At 45.2% G+C, this 22,108-nt stretch overlaps 1 protein-coding gene across 3 annotated transcripts; it reads left to right on the top strand.

Moving 5' to 3' along the window:
* Positions 1-294: 294 nt before the first annotated feature.
* On the top strand, positions 295-21,761 carry LMAN2L (lectin, mannose binding 2 like). Of its 3 annotated transcripts, XM_081201002.1 has the most exons (9): positions 295-467; positions 1,669-1,787; positions 10,066-10,183; positions 11,086-11,168; positions 14,573-14,605; positions 16,829-16,990; positions 17,100-17,214; positions 18,506-18,625; positions 19,528-21,761. In XM_081201002.1, the coding sequence occupies exons 1-9, from the start codon at positions 314-316 to the stop codon at positions 19,668-19,670; spliced, it is 1,047 nt and encodes a 348-aa protein (XP_081057128.1). In that variant the 5' UTR covers positions 295-313; the 3' UTR covers positions 19,671-21,761. The 3 variants fall into 3 exon arrangements, with proteins under 3 accessions (XP_081057128.1, XP_081057129.1, XP_081057130.1); XM_081201003.1 differs by lacking the exon at positions 14,573-14,605; XM_081201004.1 differs by lacking the exons at positions 295-467; positions 1,669-1,787; positions 11,086-11,168; positions 14,573-14,605 and having other exon boundaries at positions 10,069-10,183.
* The last annotated feature ends 347 nt before the right edge of the window (positions 21,762-22,108 follow it).

Genomic DNA, 22,108 nt, shown 5'->3' with positions numbered 1-22,108 from the left:
GAGCAGACCCCCGACCAGACCGCGCGGAGCATCCTTCCCAGAAGCCTCCGAGCACGGCCTTCAGCAGGACCACAGACTACATTTCCCAGACTCCTCCGCGGATAAAGCCTCCGGCGAAGCTGCCCAGAACCTCGTCTCTCTGCCGGTTAAGGAAACGGGCGTGCACTCCAGCCAACAGACTGGCGCGCACGACGCGGAAGTGGGCGGCACCTAAAGGGAGAGCCAATGATAGCGGCGTCCGTTACTGGCCGTTGGAGGAGACGGGGGCGGGGCTGTGCTTAAAGAGCCCGCCGGGGCCGGAGGACGGGCGAAGATGGCGGCGGCGGCGGCGCGACCGCGGAGAGGCGGCCGGGGCCCCGCAGGGCTGCTCCTCCTCCTCCTCCTGCTGCTGCTGCTTCCGGGGTCCCGGGCCGAGCAGATGGAGGAGCACCTGAAGCGGGAGCACTCCCTCACCAAGCCTTACCAGGGTGAGCTGCGCCCTCCTCACGGCAGGCAGGCAGGAATCCTCCCGGTGCAGCTTCTGCAAGGCTCCCTCGTTGGGCTCCCCCCCCATATCACAGGGGGGCGCTTCCCCCGTTGGATGTCTGCCTGCAAGGCAGCTGCTCAAAAGCCATGTAGGCACTGAAGGCTGAATGGTGCATTTCTGGGCAGGAAGTGCTTCACCTGTTGGGTGTTGGCCAGCTGTGCAGATGTTCCGTTGTGCTGCTTGGGGGAGGAGGTGATGCGCCGCTTTGGGGAGGGAGAGATTGTCCCTAGGCCCAAGGGGGGGCTCATGGAAGGAAAAGGTGGGGCTGCCTGTTTGGGCTGCCCCTTTGCCCTGAGCAGCCTCATGTACATAAGAAACCCAACAGGTGGAAACCTTTCCTCTGAAAGGCGCCTAGTGGGAATGCAAAGCTGCTCCGCTTCTGCTCTGTGCAACTATCCAAGGGACAGAAGGGGGGGGGGCGAGTACCCTTGTGGAGTAGGCTGTGCGTCCCAATGTTTGTGTGCCTCTGAGACTAGATGGAAAGGAGGCTGTTGCAGCTATATTTAAGTTCTGAATACAACAAGTGAAGCCTTCTTCCTTGTGCAAAACCCTTCAGAAATGTTGGGTGTGATTGAAGTTCTGCCTGTGTGCAGTGAACTCTTCTTCTTGCTTTTGTTATGTATTTTGTGTTTTTGGCTTGTATTTTTGTGCTCTGAACTGCCCTGAGATCTACAGATGAAGGGTGGTATACAGATTTAAGAAATAATACAAAAAATAAACTGACCAGCAGAGTGCCTCTCCCTGTGACTGGGTGGGCTTTTATGCTGGTATGATTGGGGCACATTGGTGGTGGTTGTAGTGTATTTCTGTGCACAGAGCCTCATGGCACGTTCTATAGCATCTCCACCAGCAAGGCCTGGGCCACCAGATCGGGGCAAGCAACATTCTTACTCTTGCTGGGTTAATTGCCCTCAAGTGAATTAAAGCACTTCTCCCAGTAGAAGTGACTGTCAACCATTCACCTGTATGGGAAAACATAATGATGTGCTGTCCCCAGTCACTGAGAAAACAAGTTGGGTGCTGTCTCTGTATCCTTTCAGTTGCAGATTCCTTGTTGCTTTTGTTTCTTGGTTGTACTAAGCTGTGATGAAATAGCTGTTTTTAGGATTATGGCTTAAATGCTCTGCTCCTCACTTTTTCAGGTGTAGGATCAGCCAGCTCCTCTCTGTGGGAACTTATGGGCAATGCGATGGTGATGACCCAGTTTGTTCGTCTCACTCCAGATATTCAGAGCAAGCAGGGCGCTCTCTGGAACAGGGTGGTAAGGCTTATTTTCCTCTAATTGTCTGCCGGTGGGCTCTAGGGCTTCATTACACCAGAAATAATTGCCTTGTAAGTTCTTCTGTTGATGTTATCCTATCTGAAAATAAAGCAGTGAAAGGTGAGGCAATTCATAATGATAATGAAATCCTGTGAGGATTAATATTTAGAGTGTCTGATGTGCCGAAAAATATTATGGAGTGCAGGCAAAATTAGATGTGAAACGAACTATGTTTCAAAGCCAAGTTGCGTTGGTTACAAAGTTCTCTTTGTACCAGAGCTGTATATTGAAGAAGTTACTGTGTGGCTCATGTTTATTTTCAAGATCAGAGATGACTTTAAAAGTGAGCTTCCAAGCAGTAAAACCACCTTCAGCGATCATAATGCTTTTCTGGCGCTGGGCTTGCTGACTGATGTGCCAGTCTCCATGGCTGCTTCAGTAAACTGGTATTTTAAAACAAAAAAAGCTAGCATCAGATGCCCATGGCAACACAAGAGCAGCATTAGGAACGTTGCCAAATAGCTCCTGAAACCAGGGTTGCAGTCACCAGAACGGAATGTCTAGTTGCCATTTTTGGGTAAGGCAGCTCTAAAGTCTTACTTTTCAAATGATGGACTGACTGTGATTGATTCTCAGTTAAACATCTGGTTAGTTCAGATGACAACCTTGAGCTAAGGCTTTTAGAAGAAATGACTTTGAGAAGAAAAGTCACCTTATCCAGGGTCAGTCCACATATTCCAACCTAAATGCAACCTTTTTGCTACATGTTTGCCGTTTTTTGTGCCTGGCTGACACTCAAGGATTATGGAAATTTATGTGCTTTGAAGCCTAAAAGTATATGTTAAAGACAGACAATATGTTAAGGAGTTTAACAATAAAGAGTAGAGTGTTTTGAAATGCGAAGTATGGTACCAATATTTTTTTATTGTAAATACCAAATTAAATACGTATTAACAATTTATGTTAAAAGGTAAAACGTATCGGACCCAGGGACGGTTAACTCCAGTCAAAGGCGACTGTGGGGTTGTGGCGCTCATCTCACTTTCAGGCCAAGGGAGCCGGTGTTTGTTCACACAATATGTCACTTATGTGAATTGTGTATTAGTTCATGCTTATCAAAATGATAAATAAAAAGTGTTGCCAACCCCAAATGGCACCTACAGATTCTGTTTTGGCTCCTAGCTTTTCTATCCCAGTTTCTAACACTGCTTAAGACAAAGATGTGTTTCTGAATCTCTATTAATTGCTTGTTTCTGCCCAAAGAATATAATTTAAGATAAAGATCAAGCATGAGCAAAGCCGTAGTTTATCTTAGCATGCTGACTGAACATGGCATCTCTGGAGGAAACAAACCATAGGAATTCAAACCATTTTGTAAAAATGTTGCAAACAAAAAGTGCTAGAATGAAATAGGAACATCAGCAAAGAAAAGTCAAGCAGCATCCACCCTCTATTTGATTATTTTCTTTTTTCTCCAACTTCCTTTATGCTAATCTTCACAAACAGTTTCAGAACTTGAAAGCCTTGTTATTACTTCATTCACTTGCCAAGGCAAAGGGGGTCCAGCAGATGTTATTGCTCCTGTACTGAAAATTCCTGGAGGTGTGCTCCCTCTCCACTGCATGGCTACCTGTAATAGTTATGCTGAGGAGGAGATTTGGGCAGGGTGTACGTTGTATCATAATATGAATGATTTCCTAATATCCAGAGCCTCTGCTTTTCAGCTTCCTAGGGAAATCTATCTGAGTGCTTCTGGAAATAATGCAGGTTTGGAGGGGCATTGGTTCTGATCCAGGAAGACCCTTTTGTTCTTACTTCAGTAAATGTGATAGTGAATATTGACCCATTAAGGTATTAAATGACCTGGACTTTGCAGACACCAGAAACTGATAGAAGCTCAGTGTTTATTCATACTATCCAAAAGCAGACTGGGTTTCATCATTTGTGTGTTATGTTTGGCCAACTCCCTTTTTCTTTCTGCTGTCCCAGAGGTTCAGCAAAACATTGGCACTGGCCAGATTCAGTGTAGAAATTTTCAGGCATTTTACCAGCTGGCTGCCTTAATACTGTATTTTAGTGGCAGTAAGGTTCATAACTTGACAGTAGTAGGTTGTCAGCTGTTTGTGGAGTTGACTATCAAGGCACTGGGCTAGTCAGATCCTGAAGTCTTTCCACTTGGGAAACTCCCCCTTTTCCTTAAACTGATGCCATTTTGCTCTGTTGTTATGCCTGTGTGCAGTTCCCCATATCTTAATAACACCAGCTGGGATTAATTTTCTTGGCACTCAGTTGGCAAGGGAATGTATAGATTATTTGCAAGAGGAATCCCGAAAGCACTCTTCTTTGCTGTTTGCGTTTTGTAAAGGTTGATGCTTGTTTCTGCTAATGTGCATTTCTGCAGCCTGCTTCTAAGTTCTACCTTTCCTTTCAGTAGACGTAATGGAGACAGTTGAACTCCTTTATAATTCCACTTGTGTGCATTCAAGTGCTTCAACAGACTTCAGAGCTGTGCGAAATCAGACCAGGTCCAGGGCGCTGCTTGATGGCTTCCAATCAGGGCTGACAAGGTGGAGCTGGGTGTGGCAAAGGGAATACTACTGTCCACATTGGAGCCAAAGTTGCCAGCCTGCAGTTAGCAGCTGCTTTGTTGGGCTCTTGTGCATCGGTAGCTTGAGAAATAAATAAAAGGACCTTGTTCCTTCTGGTTTACAAAAGCCTTTCCCTCCCTGCTTACTGGATTCTTATTTTCTCCAAATGAGTAGCCTAAACAATGAATGCCTTATCTGTTCTTGCATCTTCACAAAATTGGCAGTTTCTACAAGTTGATGGAAACTTTCTTTCTCCCTCAATTTTTTGATGTTTGCTTCTTTGCAGAAATACAACAGAGAAATATTTAGGAGAGAACAGCATCAGGGCTGAGGCGCATTTCTGTTTCCCTTCTTAAACTAAAGAGGGTAGCACACAACAAAGGGGACGCCATTCTGAATACTGAATTCTTCACCCCACCTGCACAATACACACTTTTCAGCTGCATTGTTCTTCATTGTTGGAGTAACAGAAACATCTGTGCTACAGATTCCCAAGCCAACCTCATTCACGTTTACTCAGAAATAAGCCCTGCTAAAACTTCCTCTTGAGCTGCCTGTGTATGTTGGGTTATAGCCTTAAAACTCCTTTGAGCTGTTATGGCTCACCACAAACAGCATGGGGCCCTGGGCTGGATTTGTGCAAGGGGACTAAGGATGTGCCCTTTCCCCTTCCAAGGTCTCTTGGAACAACTGTGGGATGCCGTGCCATTTTCCTGCTTCCAGAAATTTCACCACTTCTCTCTTCCTTCTTTTAACCCTGGGCCGTGGGGTGGGGTGGAAATTAGGGCTGGATGATATATAGATACATTGGCCAAAACTGATTTGAAGTCCATATCATGATTTTTTTTAGGGGGGGGGAGGCGGTTTGAGTTCTTGTTTAAAGTATTTTGTGGTTTTATATTCTGATTTTATCCTGTGAACCATTCTGAGAGATGTGGGTATAGGGTGATAGATAAATTTAATTAATGTTAATTATAATAAAATCGGTGTCATAAATTTTGACCCAGCAATATATTGTAAATCATGGTGTGTGCACGCTATAATAATAATAATAACAACAACAATAATAATATTTTTTTATTTATACCCCGCCCTCCCCAGCCAAGGCCGGACTCAGAGCGGCTTACAAGCAATAATAAAAACAAGATGAATGATTACAACTTAAAAACAAAAATAAAATACAACATTAAAATAATGGAACATTAAAATATTAAAATGTAGCCTCATCGCAGGAGAAGGAAAAGAAAAAAGAGAGGGAGGGAGGGAATCAAATTGGCTCCAAGCCAAAGGCCAGGCGGAACAACTCTGTCTTACAGGCCCTGCGGAAAGAAATCAGATCATGCAGGGCCCTGGTCTCATGAGGCAGAGCGTTCCACCAGGCCGGGGCCAGTGTTGAAAAGGCCCTGACTCTGGTTGAGGCTAATCTAACTTCCTTAGGCCCCGGGACCTCTAGGGTGTTGCTATTTATGGACCTTGAGGCTCTCCGTGGGGCAGACCGGGAGAGGCGGTCCCGTAAGTACGAGGGCCCTAGGCCGTGAAGGGCTTTAAAGGTCAAAACCAGCACCTTAAATCTGACCCTGTACTCCACTGGGAGCCAGTGCAGCTTGAAAAGCACTGGGTGAATATGCTCCCATGGCAGAGACCCTGTGAGGAGCCTCGCTGCAGCATTCTGCACCCGCTGGAGTTTCTGGGACTATGCAAAAGTCACAATGTGTAAAGACCAAGTGGGCTTTCTCCCGGGCAGACATTTGTCTGATAACATGAGGAATATAATTAATATTCTAGAAAAACTACAAGTGAATATCAATACCAAGGCAGTCTTTTTTTAAAATATATATTTTATTCAGGATGTTCTTGTTTTACAGAAGTGTAGTGCCTCGTATATTTTTCTTTTCATGTAACATTTTTACAAATCCGTTTCATTTGTTGAGGCATTAGGGGGAGAAGAAGAAGAAAAAAGAAAGAAAAAAGAAAGGGGGGGTGGAGAGAGGGAAGATGGATGGGGTGGGGTCGGGTGGCGGTGTTTCTATTATGTTTAATGTATGTAGAGTTTGGTGTCAGCGTTGCTTGTGTTGTTCACTTGTGTTCCTTTGGTGGTGAGAGAAGTTGGGGTTGGCCATGGGTGTGATTGTTTGCTTGTGATTGGCTGTGGTGATCTTTGTTTTCGTGTGTGAGTTGGGTGGGTGGGTGTTTTAGATCAGGTTAGCCATATTGATTTGTATGCTGTTGGTGGATTATTGTCATTGTCCTGTTAGGCTGTGTATGTGATAAAGGGGAGCCATACCGGGGTGAAGGCGTCTTCTTCTGTTTGTCCCCGTGTCAGTTTCAGTTTATTAGTTAATTTTACTAAGGCAGTCTTGATATTTGTGGACGCAGAGAAAGCCTTTGACAACATTTCTTGGAGTTTTATGAAGAAGAATCTGCAGGGGACGGGGGTAGGTCAAGGTTTTGAAAACGGTATAGGTGCGATTTATTCAGAACAAAAGGCAAAATTAATTGTGAACGATGTAGTGACAGAAGAGTTTAAGATTGAGAAAGGGACATGACAAGGTTGCCCAATTTCTCCATTGCTCTTTATATCGGTCCTTGAGGTTTTGTTGAATATGATTAGAAAGGACCAAGAGGTTAAAGGTATACAAGTGGGAGCTAAACAATACAAATTGAAAGTATTTGCTTATGACTTAGTATTGACTTTACAGGAGCCAGAATCTAGTAGTAAAAGGGTATTGGAACTGATTCAAGAATTTGGACAGGTAGCAGGTTTTAAGCTGAATAAGATGAAAACTAAGGTTTTAGAGAAAAACCTGAGAATGAGAAAGAGAAGTTTCAGGAGGAGACAGGACTAACATTGGTTAAGAAAGTGAAATATTTAGGGGTTAACATGACTGCTAAAAATGTGAATTTATTTAAGGATAATTATGAAAAATGTTGGATTGAAGTGAAAAAGGATTTAGAAGTATGGACAAATTTGAAGTTATCATTGCTAGGCCAAATTGCTGTGATAAAAATGAATGTGTTGCCAAGGATGTTGTTTTTGTTTCAAACATTGCAAATTCTGGATAAGATGGATTGTTTCAAGAAGTGGCAGAAATATATTTCTAGAATTGTTTGGCAGGGCAAGAAGCCTCGAATAAAATTTTAGATATTAACTGATGCCAAGACCTTAAACTTTATTATGAATCAATTTTAGATATTTGCCCTGCCAGACCTTAAACTTTATTATGAATCAGACGCTTTTTGCTGGCTGAGAGAATGGCTGCTTCTTGAAAACACTGAAGTGTTGGATTTAGAAGGTTTCAATAATGCATTTGGCTGGCATGCATATCTGTGGTACGATAAGGTCAAAGCACATAAAGCGTTTAAAAACCATATTGTTAGAAAAGCATTGTTTAATGTTTGGATAAGATATAAGGATTTGTTAGAAAAGAAAACCCCAAGATGGTTGTCACCAATGGAAGCCAAGGCACAGAAAAAACTCAATATGGAGGCCAAATGGCCGAAATATTGCGAAATTCTGGAACAAGATGGAGACAGAATAAAATTGTAGAGCTTTGAAAAATTGAAAAACAAAGTGCGAGATTGGCTCCATTATTACCAAATAATGGAGGCATACAGATTGGACAAAAAAGTTGGTTTCCAGGTGGAAAAATCAAAACTGGAAACAGAATTGTTAGACCCAAAAATCAAGAATTTGTCAAGAATGTATAACTTGCTGTTGAAATGGAACACACAGGATGAAATGGTGAAATCAGCTATGATTAAATGGGCACAAGATGTTGGATATAACATAATGATGGCTGACTGGGAACAGTTATGGACCACAGGTATGAAATTTACGGCATGTAATGCCCTAAGAGAAAATTTAATGAAAATGATCTATAGGTGGTACATGACACCAGTCAAGCTTGGAAAAATTTACCATTTGCCCGACAATAAATAGAATCATAGAGTTGGAAGAGACCACAAGGGCCATCGAGTCCAACCCCCTGCCAAGCAGGAAACACCATCAGAGCACTCCTGACATATGATTGTCAAGCCTCTGCTTAAAGACCTCCAAAGAAGGAGACTCCACCACACTCCTTGGCAGCAAATTCCACTGTCGAACAGCTCTTACTGTTGGAGATGTAATGAGACTGAAGGTACATTCTTTCACCTTTGGTGGACATGCCCAAGGATTAAGACATTCTGGGAGATGATTTATAACAAAATGAAAAAGGCATTTAAATATACCTTCTTGAGGCCTTTCTCCTGGGCATGGTCGGCCAATTGGTGTTAAAGAAGGATAGAACTTTTTTTATGTATGCCACAACAGCAGCAAGAATACTCATTGTATTGGAAGTACTCAAGAACACTCAAGTATTGGAAGACACAAGATTTACCCACCCGGGAAGAATGGCAGATGAAGTTGATGGACTATATGGAACTGGTGGAAATGACTGGCCGAATCCGAGACCAGGGAGAAGAATCGGTGGAAGAAGACTGGAAAAAGTTTAAAGATTATTTACTGAAATACTGTAAAATTAATGAATGTTAGAAGAATGTTGGAATGAAGTTACATGGCTTTAGTAGAAATGTTATAAGGAATTAAGTATAAATAGATTAATAGTATATTAAAGGAAAAAATAAGGTTAGAATGTGTTATGATAATTATAGGATAGAAAACAGAGGAAGATGGAAAGGAATTGCTGAAACAATTAACAGAAGTGGAATACAAAAAGGGAGGTGTGAGGAGGTCGTTGAAATAAGTGAATGAAAGATAAGATACTGAAATTGTTTGATGTGTTTTAAACTGTTTTTGTTTTGTTAGTTTAATGTGTTAGTGTTATGTAGTGTTTTTGTATTGTATTGTATTGTTCTTTTTGTTGTTGTAGTGTTTAAATTGTTGGAAAAGTAATAAATATTATTTTCAAAAGAAGAAGAAAAAAAAGCAAAAGTCACAATGTGAGAAGAACTGTGACGCCAGCCAATGTCTCTTCATAGCTCCATCCTTATTTCAGACATTGTGATACATCAGTATATCACAATGTTTAGCTGTTGATATGTCATGAGGTTGAAAACCAAATATTGCCTAGCCCTAGTGTAAATTTCTCTATGCAAAATTTTCTAGTGCTTTTTTATTTTTAACAAAAAATATTGTTTCTTTTTTAAAGCTTTGTTTTACTTGCATTTAGTCAACAAACACACTTAATTAGATCAGTCTGTAGGGCATCAGAAAAAATTCGAAAGCAAATTACCCCAGCTTGCATAGTGGAAAATCCACATCACTGTCCTATGCCAAATTAGATGGTAAGCCTCTCAGGGCAGAGGCCTGTCCTTTTGTGCTATGGAACACGGGGAGCTTCCTTGCTCAGAGTGTCTAGTTCAGTACTGCCTACTGCCCAGGGCTTAAGATGAGGTCTTCTTCCTGCCTTACCTGAAGATGGCAGAGATTGAACCTGGGACCTTCTGCATGCAAAGTAGATGCATTCAAAGTATATTTAAACTAAAGGTTGATAACAGAATTCACAGTGCTTTTGGAATACTTTTCTTCCTGGTGGAAAGCCATTTAACAAATCTGGTTAAATTTGTAGTGTAAATGTGACCAAAAGTCGTCTTTTTTTCTTACGTGCTTGTGTGGCAGATGTTGGAATAGTCATCCCTGATATCACAAACACATTGTCTTCTCCCTGTCCCCTTTCCACTTTTTGCAGCCTTGTTACTTGAGAGACTGGGAGATGCAGGTACACTTCAAAATCCACGGGCAAGGAAAGAAGAATCTGAATGGAGATGGCTTTGCAATCTGGTACACAAAGGACCGTATGCAGCCAGGTAAAAGACTTTTCTCTCGAGCGCATTGCCAAACCACAAGCCACTGCTCAAGGGACCGAATGCATGCAGATCCATAGCAGTGAGCCACCTGGCTGCTTTGCGCCCGTCTCTAGATTCTGATAGCACAGATCAGCTTGCTGTGGATTGGGGTTTGTGTGTGTATATTGACATCTTCTCTTGCATTTGCAATGCACCGGGAGACGACTTGTCTTATGTAATGGATGGGAAGTGAGCTAAAAGCTACCTCAAACAGAACTTTATTGAATGGAGTACCATTTTTCCAGTTTAGGTTTTCTTCTTTTATAGTGGCTGTAAGGCAATACACTTAAAGCTGCTGAGTTAAAAACCCAGCTCCTGCATTCTCCCCCCCCATCATGAGTAATAATAATAATAATAATAATAATAATAATAATGATAATAATAATTTCCTTTTTACTGTTTTCTTGCTGCAATTGTTTTGCACTGCTAAAGTTGGCAAGCTAGTACTAGTTTAAGTTGTGAACATAACCGGGAAGCATGTTCCCTCTTCAGTATGTAGTGGGAACCCCAAAGAATCTCTCCAGATTTTTTCATTGTGATGTCAGGGGATGCAACAGAAAGTGCACTGGGAGATAATTAATGGTTGCCACACCAATGTCTGCTCATCTGGTTCTAGGCACTTCTCTGCTGTAGATTTGCATTGTTCAAAATAAGCTATAAAGTTGAAATGTGTTGTAATGGGCATCCATTAATAAATCTTTCCAAAAGTTGTGCAAACGGGAAGCCAGGTATTCTGTAGTTTGGTTGTGGGGAATAAGCCTGCTTAGCTCAAACTTCTGCTTGCTCCACCAAGTGGTGGAGTAAAATGCTAGAAAGCAGCAGCTGGTGGAAGCTGATGGTGAACACACTGACATCTGTTCTAGGGCCTGTCTTCGGGAGCAAGGATAACTTTCTAGGGCTGGGAGTGTTTGTAGACACCTATCCAAATGAGGAAAAACAGCAGAAGGTAAGGTTGGCTTTGGAACAGCGGTTAAAGCAGTGGGAAAGCGGGGGGGGGGGGCAATCCTTGTTGTTCAGTGTCCCGGGTGTCCATAGCAATGGGATGAAGGTTTTGGGTTTTTTAAGTGCTAAGCCTGTTTTCTGCTTACTAGCTGGTTCAGGGTCTGCAGTTGGCCATGAATGAAATAAAATGAACCACAAATAGCATGATCTGGGTGTTTAGAGTGCAGGATTTTAATACTTCCAGCACAATGTAAATTTGTCATGGTCTCTATCAATTCAGTTTTTCATAAGCATTGCTTTTTGCTACTCATCTGAAGGGCTGAGAAACTGTGCACTGAAGCCACACGCCCCAATGACAGGAAATATATATTTAGCTTTGCTTCAACCAACTTTGCCCATGTGCTTCCCAGGCTTTTCCCTGTATAACTTTATATCCACTGGGCATAGCTTTCTTGAGCTTCATGCCCACTCAGTGTTTTGGATGACAGCTCCCCACAGGCTCCACCAACATGGCCATGCTTCCCCATGATCCCCAGCAAAGTATTATTTATTATTAAATACATTAGTTGCTCTATCTTGCCCAGGGCAACTTAAAGTGACTTACAACCAACTAAACCCCCATTAAAACCAAGAGGAGAAAGAAATACATTTAGAAACATCTGGCCCACTTCTGGCCATAGATAGTTAAAGGCCGAAGACCTGGTTGAAGAGGAATGTTTTCACCCTGTGCCTTAAGATGTATAATGAAAGCGCCAGGTGATTCTCCTTGGGGAGAGCATTTCACAAATGGGCCCCTACCGTAGAAAAGGCCCGTTCTCGCGTTGCCTCCTTCTGGACCTCTCATGGAGGAAGCACACAAAGGGCCTCAGATGATGAGCATATGACCACGTTGTGGCTGGTGGTAGATGCAGTCCCAGATGCCTCCTGGGTACCAGGCTGACAAAGCCAGGACTAGAATTGTGGTAACTCCTCATTTAAAAAAAGATGGGCTAGCCAGCTATTTAAAATACGTTCCTTAACTTGCAAGATCTTTATTGGTTTCTGCCTTCTTTACTGAGATTGATGCAAATGTTTTTGTACATGGAAGTGTGCATGCATCATATATCTGAGGAAGGAACTATGAAGGAACCTTGTCTTGAATCAGTGACTATTATATCTGCCTCTTTTTCTTTTTACCAAGTCAGAATTGAGGAGCTTCTGTCTGGTGCCCTAAAGGACATCCTGCTATCAGGTTTGCTGCCATATTGCAGCTTCTCTGTCAATGTGAAATCTTTTCTGAGTTTAATTCCCAACTCTCATCCTATTACTGCCCTGTCTTGGTTGAGATACGATAATGTCTAACCTGTAAATCCCAAACCCATCTGACTAGTTATTCCAAGCCAATGCTGCTTGCTTTTGATTCTACGTTTTCAATTCTATTTTTGTATGTGCAGGGAGTTTTTCTTCATTGGAATCAAATGTTTTAATCCCTTCCTGCAACCTAAAGCTGTACAATCTAGGAAAATTTTGCCATCCGATTCTATTCTGAAAGTTAAACTGGTTGGAATTGCCAGATGTTCTGTACAGCTGTGATGTGCTATGTTGAATATTCTGCCCAGTGTTCTGAAATTGCCATCTCCAGCCTGGTGTCTTCTAGGGCTGATGTGAGTTGTAATCCAAGGCATCAAGAGGGCACCAGGTTGGGGAAGGTTGTTCAGAACAAGGGTGGCCAAGTTCAGTAATACAGTTGAACTAATGACCCCATTCCAAGGCCTTGGAGCAGGTCTCCATCTCTTTCTCTCCCTCCCCTCTGTCTCCCCCATTCCCTGTCCACCACAGGTCACTTTAAATCAAGACCTCTGAACATGGCTTCCAGAATCAAATGGTTTGTACCATGGACCATCCTTGGCAGAATGTGGCATGCCCTGTAGCGGCTCACCTTATTGTGGAGCAGAGCAGCTCTGCGACAACAAAACTACCCCTTCCCATGTTTCCTTTGGATCTCTCCTCTTCAAATGGCAAGCAGACTTGCTGCACAATGAGGCTCTGCAATTTCAGACCTTTAAAAAAAAAATCTGGTTGGCCTTGCTGTGGAAATACGGAGCAGTTGTTTTTTTTCCAAATAAGCTGATATTTGCTCAGGTTTGCTAATACTATTTGAGCTTTGCTTTTGTTTGCCTACCTGAGGGGGCTCTTTGTATTCCCTTTTGAAATGTCTCCCTTCAGAGGAGCTCTGAATTTACCTTAAATGGCAGTGAAAGCCATTCTTGAACCTCTGGTACTAACCCTGCTGGGCCCTCCCATGAAAGGAAGTCCAGTTTCTCTTCCCGCTCCCCGTGGTCTTGGCCAGGGTGAACATACACTTGGGTGGGGAAAGTGAAGCACCTCCTCCCCCCCCCCATTGAAAAAGAAGGCTCACTTTACTTGTACGCGCAAGAGAGTTTTATTGTAAAGTCACTTGCCTGCCTCAGAATAGCCTCACCTGCTCTGCCTCTGCATGAGCTACTGGTCTAGGCATACCTCAGGCAGGGAGCAGGCAGCCTCCTTGAAGGGTGAGTCACTTTGGTTCCTCCCTGTAGTTAGGAATGAGGAGAGTGATCCAGTTGCACCAGATTCAGGAGTAGCAGCATTGCCTGTTGCCAGCTGAGACCAACAGTGGATGGAGGTGAAGACGCCCCTCCGGATGAAAGGCTGGTCCAACAGGGAGCCATCACTGTAGGTGGATCTCTAGGGCCACAGGTGTCCTTGGCCATCTGATTCAGCTGATTTCTCCTTCGCGTTGTCTGGTTGTCTGGCAAGTGTGCAAAGAACTTGGTGCACATGACTTGCTGGGGGATGGCGGCACTGCTTACGAAGCATTTGGCTGGTAAGCTCTGTGCGTCAAGAAGTGTCTTGATACTGTGTGCAACATTAAAGTCTCACATCGAATATAACTGATCTGTAGAAAGGACGTCAAGATCTGAAAACAAATAATATGTACTTTTGTAACCCAAGAAGATATTTAATAAAAATAATTTTAAAAATAAAGTATGCTGGGCAGGATTTAAAAGCTGTCTTTTTTTAATGTCAGGATTTGCAGTTTGAAAAACACAACCCCCTTTCCATTGCATATATGCAAGCACATGGTTTGGCTGGGTTCCTGCTTGGTACTGTTGGGTACTTCAGTTCATATCATTGAGCCCATTTGTGGTTAAATTTCCTCACTTGCGCTTTTAGAGAGTTTCTTTAGATTTGTATCAAAATATCCCTGACCATCAATTCCAGGAATATGAATAGTTGCCAAGGCTTTCCCCAATGTGGATCTTGGTCACGGTTGAGTGGTGGTGTGTAGTTTTACAGGTCAATGTTTAACTGTCTGTTGGATGACTGTCTCTTGCTTCATTCCTTCCCTCTCTCCCTTGCTTTGCAATAACTGTTCTGGATTCTCAGGCCCAGAAGAAGAGGTATTCCTCAGGAAACCAGGTACTTGAAGATGCTCTCCTAGCCTTGCATCAAGCTTGTAGCGTTCTTTTTGCCAGTCTGCCTCTCTTACTGCTTTTGAGTTTTATGTCTGCCAATATCCCAGGTCGGAAAACTCCAGTGCTTAGAACCAGAGCGGCAATTATTGAATTACAGCCTGTTTTACTGGACCACCCTCTATCTTTCCATTCTTCACCATCCTTTCCCTGCAGATCTGGCTTTGCAATATGTGTAGTTACTGGGATATTTTGCCCTGCCTTCTCTTGTGAGTCTCATCAGTTTAATGCATTTGGACTTTAGGGACCTCTGGGTTCAAATCTCAGACTCCTCAGCTGGCCTTGGGCAAAGCACAAGCTCTAACCACAAATTTCAGGCTTCAGTTCATAATCTGTAGATGGGGGCAATTGTCCAAGATGGACTTGGACTAGTAAAACTGAAAAGTGACACACTGTGACCATCCGAGAGCTACTTCCACTGTTAGGCAGCACACAGTTGCCTTGCAGGTACGTAGTAGGGTCCTTCTGTGCTAAGATGCAGACAGGGCTTCATGATGGTCACCTAAAGTGCCTGGGAAGAGGGAGAGGTCTTTTGCCCGCTTAAGAACATAAGAGCCTGTTGGGTCAGATCAGTGGCCCATCTAGTCAGCATCCTGTTCTCACGGTGGCCAGCCAGATGCCTTGAGGAAACCCACAAGCAGGACCCGAGTGCAAGAGCTTTCTCCCCCCCCCCCCGGGCCTTCCAGAAGCAGACTGCCTCTGGCCTTGAAGGCATCAGGAGCCCCCTCCTCCATGCATCTGTCCAGTCCTCTTTTAAAACCTTCCAGGTTGGTGGCCATCACTGCCTCTTGTGGGAGCGAGGATGCTCTGTGTGAAGGAGGTCCAGAGTCTTCCAGCATTCAGCTTCATTGAGCTCCATGAGTTCTAGCGTTTTGAGAGAGAGCAAACTTTTCTGTTTGCCTTCTTCATGCCATGCATGAGTTTATAAACTTCTTCCTTCTCACCTCTTCCCTTTAGCAGAAGACCTTGCATGGTGGCTTTAGGACAGACAAGTGTTTTTTGTTAAAAATTATGAAACTCTCAGTATTCAAAGTGTGGCGATGGTCGCTGCTTTAGATGGCTTTAAAGGGAGTTGAGGCAAATCCATAAAGGAGGGCAGGTCTATCAGTGGATTATCCAGTAGTCATAACAGCGAAACAGAATCTGTGCTTTTGACTGACTTGATGCTGGCTGGGGGTGGGGCTCTTGCAGGCTTTCAAGCATATTTTTAATAAATCATATGGCTTAGAAACTTGAGGATTATTATTATTTTAAAAAACTTGAAGTTTTAAGAAATGGAATTCTGTGCCCAGTTCCATAGTCTATATGTGCTGAAAGATGATGTACTTAACAACACTTGATGCAGATATCAGAAGTAATACACTGATGTTGCCTGGTTAGAAATGTATAGTCTAAAAGGGCAAGATGCATCTCTTAGAAGAATTTCATGGGGCACAAGCCCCACGGTTAAGTTCTCCCGTGAGGTTGGCAAAGGGCCTGTGTTCTCTCACGACAATCAAACCATTCATGGAGAACTTCACTCTCCGTCTGTAGCCATCTTGCAGTAACCAGGAAGTCTCCAGCCTATTGTTTAGTCAAGTGGAGCAGCCTGTTGGCTCAGGCTGAGCTACAGTTGCTTAAGCTGGTGGTGGGCATTTTATATCGTTGTACATTAGTTAGTTTTGTACCTATTTGCTAGGTGAGACTCATTGTGTTTGGAGAGCATCAAAACAAACCCTTCCAGAATTTGGGGCGTGCCTCTCCTATTTCTGCTGTGCCTGTGGGTAACCTGCAAGTAACTGAGCACCAGAGCACACACTCCTGTGACTTCCAGCAACGGGCATTCAGAAACATTACTAGCTCTGAACGTGGAGGCAGAACTTGGGCATCATGGCTGGTAGACATTGATAGCTTTCTTCTCCATCACTGCCTCCTTTGGGAGTGAGTGCTGTTGCCCAACCCTTTTTTAGACCTTAACTTTTGCTCAGACGTAGGAGTAGCTTGTGCTGATCTGTGCTTGCTTGTCCAGAGTAAGTCCCAGCCCTGCTAATGCTCATGCTGGGTTCTGTCTCTGTCCTGCTTGGCTCCCTGCATGCCTGTTTCCCCTCATTGTCCCCTGGATGTGACCAGACCTTTGACAGAGCAGTGTGCAAATAGCCGGCTGACCTGCAGTTCCTCCCTTCCCTTCCAGCGGGTGTTCCCATACGTCTCTGCCATGGTGAGCAATGGGTCCCTCGCCTATGACCACGACAGAGATGGCAGACCCACTGAACTTGGTGGATGCACAGCAATGGTGCGCAACTTGAACCACGACACATTTCTGGTGATCCGCTATGTGAAGAGGAGGCTTACGGTGAGTCTTTCTCTGCGCACTTCGTCTGCTGCATTCCACATTCCCACCGGCATTCCTCAGGTGTGGCCTCAGAAAGGAGTAGGTTGGATTGAGTCTTCTCTCTTTTCAGGTCTTGCTTGATATCGATGGCAAGCATGAATGGAGAGACTGCATTGACATCCCAGGAGTACACTTGCCACGTGGCTACTACTTTGGGGTCTCTTCTGTCACCGGGGACCTGTCGGGTACTGCTTTTAAGGCCGGCTGAAAGCATCCTCCTCCTGCTGCAGTGTTTTTCAAGAGTCCAAAGCCAGATCTCCTAGAAGCAGAAATGAAGAAGTTCAGGAAAAAGTGAACCCATAAATGGCTGCTGGCTCTCATGTTTTCCTGTAGTTCTGTTTGTAGATGCCTAAAATATCTTTAGTCTTTCTCAGGCATAGGTAAACTTAGCCCACCAGATATTTTGGGACTACAATTCCCATTATCCCTCATCACTGGTCCTGTTAGCTAGGGATGATGGGAGTTGTAGTCCCAAAACATCTGGAGGGCCGAGTTTGCCTATGCTTGGTCTTTCTGGACCAGGCGAGGGCAGACTTCAGGCTTGTGGGATCTACATTACAACTCACAGATGCATCAGCTGTAGCCAGGGGCTAAAGATGTGCACTTAGAATTAAGAGAAAATTGCACCTAGGAACATCTTGAGTTTCAGAATTAGAACTGAGCTCACAGTCCTTGCACTTGCAAACATACCGGCTGTATTTTCATGGGTCTCATTTTCAAATGGGCATCACTCATGTGCCTTGTGTGGGTTCCTCTCACTTAGACATGGCCTCTTACATGCTCCCAACTGGGCTCATTCACCCTTTTTTTACTCATGTCTCACCAAAGTTTCTATAAGTTATAATTGCTTAGCGGTGACCTCTGTCTGCCCATTGCACCCCAGTGGCCTAAGGGCTGCACAGCTTCTCCTCTGAAGATGCAAATCCTGTCCATAAGTCAGAGCTGGTTGTTCCTCTTTAATCTAAAGGAATGGCTGGCTGCGCATGGGGAGAACTTCAGGATGGTTGCATCACCCAGGGGCAACTGCCATTGTACAGTGGGAAGGAGAGGGTGGATCTAAGTTGACCGAAGGGGTCTGCTGTGCAGCTGTGTGCTCTTGCCATTCTGTGAGCATGTTAATGAAGTCCAGCTTAAAGGACTGCCACACAGCCGCTGGTGTTGGGTCTGTTTAGGCAGCCTAGTTCCACAAAGTTCCCTCCAGTCAGTGATGGGCAAAGTCATTCCTATTTGTGAGGAGTTTGGAAAGAGCTATCTGTCTACTCTTCTCCAGATAGAATTGACAAAACAGAGTTCTTGAACAATGGTCGCAAGCCATTCCTGAGATGTGTGTGAGAGCCAAGTGGGAAGGCTACCTGGCCAACCAGTAGAGGTTGTGCTCCCTCCCACGCAAGGGGGAATTTCAGCAGGTGTGAGGGGAGTGCCTGCCTGCCTATTGTGCTCACATTCTTCCTTCTCCCTATTCCTCTTTTGCCCCAGATAACCATGACATCATTTCCCTGAAGCTGTACCAACTGACTGTTCAACGGACACTGGAGGAGGACAAGCGGGACAAAGAAGTCTTCTTACCTGTGGTGGAGAACATGAAACTGCCTGGAAGTAAGTGTGGGTGGGTGGAGTGATGGGGCTTTAGGGCTGGAGTTTCAGGAAGAGATGCTGTAGGGATGCAGACTTTTGGTTGCTTGCAGAGGAGTCCTGCTCTTTTGATCTTAAGATACTGATATCACACAGTTAATTCTTACCTGTGCAGAAATGGGCCTTGTCTGCAACACTGACAGAAGGAGGTCAGTTTCAAAGGTCAGATGTTAAGTCCCTGAAGGCTTATGAGTTGTCCAGATAATTCACTTGTGCGTCTGCAGCATGGATGCCACTTCCCTGACTTGTAATTCAACACTCCTTGGGACCAGGAAGATGAAGCAACTTGGCTGGTGTTTGTGGGGAAGAGCCACAATTCTCTGGCATAGCACATGACTTGCATGAAAAAAGTCCCAGCTTCAATTCCCAGCATCCCCAGGAAAGATTTTGCCTTAAACCCTGGAGAGCCACTGCTGTGCAAGTAAGTGAAAGCCAGAGGTGGGGAGCTGTGGCCCTCCAGATGTGGTTGGATTCCAACTCCCATGAGCCCCAGCCAGCATGGCCAGTGGTCAGGGGTGATGGGAGTTGTAGTTGAGAAACATCCAGAGGGCCACCAGTTAGGCACCCTCTTCCCTGGTGTAGAAAGCACTGAGCTTAGATGGGCCCTTGATCTCTAGATGAGCCCCTCCTGCTGCTCTTCCCAGAATCTGTTACTCAAAGGGACAATACATCTGAGATTTAGATCCCATCTAGGTATTCTGGCGAATAGTCAACCACAAACTAAATCTGTCCTCCATGCCTACGCACTCTGCTAACCTTTCTTGACGTGAAGCTACGTTTGGCCAAGGAATTCAGCCAAAGAGGCACAAGGTTGTTCATGGCTATTTCTTGGTAGCTGAGCCTGATCTGTGTTCCATCCTTTGCAGTAGAGACTCCAATGGAACCAATGAGTGGCCTTGCTCTCTTCTTGATCGTCTTCTTCTCGTTGGTTGCCATCGTGTTTGCCATCGTCATTGGAATTATAGTCTACAACAAATGGCAGGAACAGAGCCGGAAACACTTTTACTGATTTGGAGGCGTCCTGTTGCATTCTTCCTCCTTTGCCTTCTGGAGGGCCATTGGTTTGTTGGCATGGGTGGTTGCCTATGCAGGCAGCTAGTTTCCAGAAGCCATGCTGTGAGGACTTCTGTCCATCTGGATCTTATACTTCTAATGGCAGCCTTTGGATTGGTGGTGGGCCCCCAATGATGGAGGCACCCATATCACTCACTCTGCTCTACTTTGACTGCTTTGAACTGTGAGTTTTCAACACTGGCATTTCTACGAGACTTTATAGACATATCCTTGATCATGCAATGTGAAGTGAACATTCATCACATCGCTCTATGTAGATGGGAGAGACGTTTAGCCAATGAGATCTGGATTTGGTAACCTCTGCTGTTCCCTGTGGAGACTGGTTGGAAACCAGAGTAGTTGGGTGGGTGTCGAAACGCTGGTATGTTGATCAAGGCTGTTTGGTCTGGATGTTCTACTGCAGAGGGTAGCTAAGCTGAGTTTTGCAGATGTTGTATTCCAACTCTTGTCAGTCCCAGCCAGACTCGCCAGTGGTCGGGGATGATGGGAATTGTAGTCCAGCAGTATATGGAGGGCCACAGGTTAGCTAACATTGTTTTACTGGGATGCCTTAACTAGCATGTAGATCAGTCTTTGGCAACCTAGCGCCCTCCAGTTTTGGACTACAGCTCCCATCAGCCCCAACCAGCTAGCTTGGCAAGGGAAGCCGGGAAGCTTGTATCTATAAGAAACCAAGGTATCCTTACCTTATGTCCCACAAATACACCTTTACTCTTATTTTTCCTCTAGTTTACAAAGACACCACCCTGCAGAATAAACAAATGTGAATGCCCCCCCTCCTAAAATAAATGGCAGCCTGCCTTATAATCCTGTCCCTCCCACTCCAAATTGAGACCTTCTGGCTTGCCTAACTGGACAAACTGCTGTACTTTTTTATTCAGGTGCTACAAAGCAGTTAACTCCTACAGCAACTAAAAGGCAGCCCCTCTGTGTTCTTTCCTCTTTCCGAAGCGGGGAGCCTCCCCTGGTTGCTCTGCTAATGGACGTTGGGTGGGGGGGAAATCCCTTTGTTTTAAATACTAGCTGCTCCATTGACGGGAACTCAGCTGAGGGGCCTCCCTTGCCAGTCATCCTCTGAGCCTTGCTAGCCAGCCGTGTGATGGAAAGGACAGGATGCCTCTTCTTCCTAGGTCCCACCAGAAGCCTGGTGGCTGGTGGTTCCGGAGATCTGTACTGGGAGCAGTGGCAGACTTTAGGCTAACGTTTCAGAGGCACTCTGTGCAATGCCAAAATTTGGTGCCTCCACCTCTCGTCTTCTGCTGTTCCTCATTGTTGAAGCACCCGCTGTGGAGCCCTCTCACCTCGGTGCCCAGGGCAGGCGTTTCCCTAAATCCGCCTCTCCTAGTGGCCTCACTTCCCTGAAAGTCATCTTTGCCTGCTGTTATTTTCCTGAGCACACAGCTGACCTGCCGAGTAATGTGGAAGGCAGTGCACTCTGCCAGAGCAGCGAGAAGCTGATGTGAAAACTGAAAGGTAGACAGGATGGCGGGTGGGGATTTATTTTCTTATGGGCGAATTACTGTTTTAGACAAAATGCTGCTGACATTTATTGCTGCTATTACCTCCTTTATATATATATGTAAGGTGACTCTTCCCAGTTCTCTGGGGAACCTGACCTCCATCGCTCTCCAGCACTGAACACGCTCCATACAACTCAGAAGTCCCCTCTTTCCTCCCTACTGATGCCCCCCCCCTTTAATGGTCAGATTGGTGTCATCATTTTAACCTTTGCCACGGTTCAGCATGGCAGGAGGAAAGGCCCGTTGGCATCAGGACCGTTTTTCACCCGAAAACTGATGCTTGAAGGCTTTATTATTTACAGTGAATTTGGCTGCCTGACCTGACCTCTGACCCCCCTGAGGCAGAGGTACCTTGGGGTGTGCATTGGTGGAAGGGAGGATGCATTTGCTTGCACAAATGTTGAGCATGATTCTTTATAGAAATGAGCTGCGCTTTCCCTGTGAAGTGGGGAGAGCCTGGTCACTGTCACACTGTGCATATTTTCATCTTTGCACCCCTTCCAACTTCTAAAACAGTGTTTCCCAACCGTTGCCTGGTGTGCCGTGGGAGGGAGGCGGGTGAGTCGGGCGGCGAGAGGCGGGGCGGCGGCGGCGAGGAGAGGCCGCCCAGCGCGGGGCTCTCGCCGTCTGCCTGCCTGGCTGCCTGCGTGGCGCTGATGTCACGGGGCTGTAACGTGCCCCACATAGGCACACGCGGGGCGGCGAGCGAGCTCCCTCCCACATCCCATCGCCGCTCGCTTCGGCCGGCCTACTGGGCTGTCGCAGGCGGAAGGCCTGCACATGCGCGAGGTTTTCGCGCCTTCGGGATTCCCTTCACGCCTTCCTCCTCCCGGGTCCTTGAAGCGGCAGCGCG

The sequence above is a fragment of the Podarcis bocagei genome (assembly GCF_964188305.1).
Source record: "Podarcis bocagei genome assembly, chromosome: 7".
Taxonomy (NCBI): Eukaryota; Metazoa; Chordata; class Lepidosauria; order Squamata; family Lacertidae; genus Podarcis; species Podarcis bocagei.
Note: the sequence above shows the minus strand (reverse complement) of the source record. Positions and strands in the feature narration are given on the sequence as shown.

Coding starts and splice junctions, on each gene's coding strand:
- LMAN2L (XM_081201002.1), top strand. CDS start 314: ATGGCGGCGGCGGCGGCGCGACCGCGGAGAGGCGGCCGGGGCCCCGCA. Junction 468..1,668: donor CCTCACCAAGCCTTACCAGG/GTGAGCTGCGCC, acceptor TCACTTTTTCAG/GTGTAGGATCAGCCAGCTCC. Junction 18,626..19,527: donor GAACATGAAACTGCCTGGAA/GTAAGTGTGGGT, acceptor CATCCTTTGCAG/TAGAGACTCCAATGGAACCA.